The sequence below is a fragment of the Curcuma longa genome, unplaced genomic scaffold (genome assembly GCF_044706935.1).
Source record: "Curcuma longa cultivar G26 ecotype Majalengka, Jawa Barat unplaced genomic scaffold, ITB_CL_G26_1.1 contig_19114, whole genome shotgun sequence".
NCBI classification, from domain to species: domain Eukaryota; kingdom Viridiplantae; phylum Streptophyta; class Magnoliopsida; order Zingiberales; family Zingiberaceae; genus Curcuma; species Curcuma longa.
In genome coordinates this window covers 1-4,625 of record NW_027431004.1, presented here as the reverse complement: position 1 = coordinate 4,625, position 4,625 = coordinate 1, and the positions used below count along the sequence as shown (strand labels likewise).

At 32.0% G+C, this 4,625-nt stretch overlaps 1 protein-coding gene across 4 annotated transcripts; it reads right to left on the bottom strand.

Annotated features, from left to right (window-relative positions):
• Positions 1-680: 680 nt before the first annotated feature.
• On the bottom strand, positions 681-3,586 carry LOC141817039 (uncharacterized). 4 transcript variants are annotated; one of them, XM_074704736.1, is made up of 4 exons: positions 3,573-3,586; positions 3,018-3,127; positions 2,358-2,434; positions 681-928 (listed from the first exon to the last, which is right to left on the bottom strand). In XM_074704736.1, exons 2-4 carry the CDS (start codon positions 3,116-3,118, stop codon positions 816-818), a joined length of 291 nt encoding a protein of 96 aa, XP_074560837.1. In that variant the 5' UTR covers positions 3,119-3,127; positions 3,573-3,586; the 3' UTR covers positions 681-815. The 4 variants fall into 4 exon arrangements, with proteins under 4 accessions (XP_074560837.1, XP_074560835.1, XP_074560836.1 ...); XM_074704734.1 differs by lacking the exon at positions 3,573-3,586 and adding an exon at positions 3,474-3,545; XM_074704735.1 differs by lacking the exon at positions 3,573-3,586 and adding an exon at positions 3,456-3,537.
• Positions 3,587-4,625: the final 1,039 nt, after the last annotated feature.

The following is a 4,625-nucleotide window of genomic DNA, read 5'->3' as shown; positions in this document are numbered from 1 at the left end:
GTGCCTATATAGAATTATTAGTTTTTTTATTATAATTGTAAGATTTCATTGTATGTTACTTTCCTAATTGTATGATGATATTTTGCAAGTTAAATAATGCTATAACTATGATGTCATTTTTTTTTCATTTCATCCAAATTAATCTAAAACCCTGTGCGATACTGATTCCTTCGTAAATGAGAATAAGATTGAAGATGAGTATATTAGATATAATTAAGATCACATGATTTACTTATAGTTTGTGTCAAATTTATTATTGATAGATTTATTATTTTGTTTCTTAACTTAACAAACTTAAAATTGATAAATTTTAGAAGAATAATAAATAATTTGCTCTAAAAAGGTTTATTGTTTTAAAAGTTTGTGAGAATCTTAAAAAGGGAGGAGCTAAATGATATATACATATAATAATTTATCAAATCTAAGGAACTAAAATGATAAATTTAGAGAGAAAAAATATAAAATGTTTAGAAGCAAAAAAGGTAAAACCTCCACTACATTCCAATTCAGTCCCTTAATTAAGATTAATATAGTGAAGGTAAAATAGGAACATGTTAGCATCAAATGGATAAGATACAAATCTGATATTTCAAATTAAAAATTTTACGAAAAAATAGTACCTTCTATATTATAATTGCCATTGTAAACCATTTGGACTATATTGACTAACAATTGATGCAAAGCCCAAAATAAAATTGACTTCTAATATGCATTCCGTGTTTTCAATCATTAATTTAACACTGCAACTAGGAACTACAACTAGGAAAAGGAGGAAACAAAGAGATAAATATATTTATCATCAATCTTCATGATCACTAATTTTTTGCTTTAAAATCGTCTACTGTCTCCCTGAATGTGGAGCGAACATGTTGGCACATCTGCGTCAAATTCTCCAATGCATCCTTTAACACATCCTTTGCTGGATCACCTGTTCACCCAGTTAAATTAGTGTTGGCAATTGCATGTTACAACAAAGATTCATATAGAAAATAAGAATAGTAGAGAGAAAAAGTCATTCTCGATATAGATGAAGAATCGAAGATATATGATTCTATTCCACAGTCCGATCAATTAGAAGAAAGATGCAGTATCACAACTTAAGATCACGTGTACTGAACACAAAACAACAACAATGAAATGTTCAATTTTAAACAGAGTTTTCTGAATTTTGTGTCATTAGTTCATCTTTTTTTAAATCTTATCTAATAATCTCATCCATCCATTACAGCATTTTTTTCATCTCTAGCACACTAGCTTTTACATGGTACTCTCTAACAGCCCAGACCTCTTATCCATAGAGTATCCATTGTACCACAATCTTATTAAAAAAATCACTTAAAAGGTACAACACAATCGGACATACATCTAAAAGCTCCTCTCTATTTAAAACCATTGTTTTTATATTGAATGTTTAGGTGAATAATTTAAGTAGGTGTATAGAAATTTAAATTTTTATCATAGAATTCAAACTTCAAGCAATTGGACCAGATGACATTCCAACACTTACAGAGGTATCGAAGTGCATAGGAAAATAAGATATTAAATGATTTATAAAGTTATTCAATCTGATATTGAAAATTAAAAAAATATCCGATACTTTAATTCCCTTATATAAGAATAAAGGAGATGTATAAAATTATACAAACTATAGAGATATTAAACTAATGAGTCATACCATGAAATTTTAAAAAATAATAATAGAAAAAAACTAAAACAAGGAGACCACGATAATCGAAAATCAATTTGGATTTATACTTGGAAGGTCAACAATATAAATTATACATCTTCTCAAGTAACTAATTGAAAAATATCGAGAATAAAAGCAAGACTTACATATAATATTCATCGACCTAGAAAAAACTTATGATAGAGTGATAAAAAAATTATATGGAGAATTCTAAAAAATAGAGATGTTAGTATAACGTATATTAAACTAATTAAGGATATGTATGACAATGTAATGATAAGAAAAAGATTAATCAAAATATTTTCCATAAAGATAGAATTAAATCAAAGATCAACTTTAAACTCTATCTTTTTACACTAATCATAAACGAACACACTAGACACATCCAAGATATGATACCACGGTGAATGTTATTGAGATGATATTAAATTCATTTTTATAAAAGAGATGATATTATTTTTGCAGATGAAACACGTGAAAAAATAAATATTACACTTGAATCTTGACTGAGAGATTGTGTACTCTGGCAACAATCTAGAAATTAAGAGAAAAGAATAAGGCCATCACTTAATCATCACAAGGTTCATCCCAAAAAAAGAATCAAAATTCAAGCACAACAATTCTCTTCAAGCATAAACCTGTGTACAATTTAAGGATGAACTAAAAGTACCTGTGGTTTGAACTCTTATATTGACCTTGTTATCAGAAGGATGCGGAATACTGTACCCACAAAATACCACCCTTGGACTGCAAAGACAATATGTGAGTGGAAAATTTGTCTTGTGACCACAATTAAAAGCATGAATTAGCTTAAAATGACAACTCATGTTGTCTCTATCACCATAAAACTATTGAAGATTGCAATTTAGCCCGAAAGACTAAGACTAGTTGATTGGAAATATAGTCATGACAACAATTACAATATTAAGGCAGTAACAATTGGTTCTAAAAGATACGGATGCCATGCCATATGATGGTTCTATAAGACAATAAACATAGGATAGGCATAGCATTTAGCTCACCGCACTGTCAACATATCATAAGCATAAAAGTTGTGTCTCCATACACAACCCATATGCAATCAACTACTGAACTATCCATGTTTCTATAATATATTTGAAAAACTAATTAATGAAAAAAAAAGCAAGTTCATATTGAAATTCTTCACTTAAACGCATGGATAAACTGACTAGCAAAGGGGCACATCACGATAAGCAGGTAGGTAAAAGAAATAAACAGAGTCATGCATGATTAAGATGAAACAGTATTAATCAATTAACCAGCCATTTACAATATATAAACAAAGTTGTTTACTTTATGAACAACTCACTCTTGATTTAGCGTGAATCTGATGGAGTTTGCTAGCGTATGATCCTCGTCCAACAAGGAGAATGTTGAGGAGCTCAAATCTGACAGAGAACCGTGCTCCATAGCAAACAACTACAAACCAAGCGTATAGAAAATAAGCCCCAATTCAAAGCAGCGCGAGGAGGTGGCGCAAAAGGGAATTAGGGATTTTAGTAGGGCTACTGCTATACACATCTTATTTGGACGATTTAGTCAGAATTTATTCATCAGGGGCGAAACGAACAGAAAACCTAGAGGAACGAAACCCTAAAATTCACCGAACGTGGAAGTGTACATCCGCCAAAATCAACATATAACCAGATAATGCTCGAATTGATCGGCAGGAAGCGAACACTCACGGAAAAAAAAAACCACAGATCCTAATGGCGCAAAAGACAAGATTGCAGACACTAGGGAGCACCTTGAAGACAAACCTGACCTTGGCGAGGGATGACTAGAACGACGGCCGACGAAGAGGAAGCCCCTCCTTCGATTGAGAGAGATAAAAAAAAAAAAGGTGAAGCTTTGAAGAACAGGCCTGAGCTTGGCGAGGGAGGACTTCGACGGGGGCGGGCGAACAAGAAGCTTATTCAGTTATTGTATAATATTAATGATCACGGAATATAGCAATTGCCCTAGACTAAAATACCCTCCATTAAATATCAATTGTTTCTTTTCTTTTTTGTCATCTGTGAGGTTCAATTGATTATCACAGTAAATCTCTCTTCTTTTCTAGATTTTCTTGTTTAAAATGGTTCATATCCATTTGCATTGTCTGGATCTCTAAATAGAGAAATTGTAAAAATATTATCATCTTAATTTTTGTGTGTATATTAAATTGGATATGTATAAACTCCATTATCGCATGGAAAGAGATGATAGTTGACTTTTTTTCTTAATTCATGCATTATAGTATTTTTTAAGAATTTCTTAATGATACTATAAAATTTTAATAAAAATTTGTGATGAAACTTTTTGAATAATTTGAAATTATCTTACCTCATTAGGATTTAATCAATTGATTTAGTCTATTCAACTTGATTAGTTTAGTTGATCTGCCCGATTCATTTCACTTGGCAAATCTATTATGTTATTATATGTGATTTGATGTAGACGTCCTTTTAACTAGTCAATTATATAGATTTGCGACAAAAGGAAATCAAAAGTCAAACTTAATAGATCGTATCTCTATTTTGTTTCTTTTTGCCGTCGTTCTGCTAGCAAAAGACGAGAAGTCCATCAAAAGTGAAACTTTGTTGAAGAGACTGTGACCAAGTTTTTGTCGTGGTTTATGGCACGTTGCTCTTCCGTTACGATGGTACAAATTTGCAGTTCTTCTGTCGATCGCCTGTCCTGAATCCATCCAGTGGCCGATAGTATAATCTGCAGAATAAATTTGTATGTGTTAAAAATTGAATTTTGGAGAATTGTTTTTTATAAAAATCTTGTCTTGTTGATATTGTGTTCCGCCTTCAGATTTCGCCCTAGCAAGAGAAGTCAGCAGTGGCGGCGGCGGAGAGGGAGATGGAGGAGCAGCTGATACAGAGGGATGAGCCGAGCAGGCGGCGGTGGTGCGGCGGTGAAGTGGCCG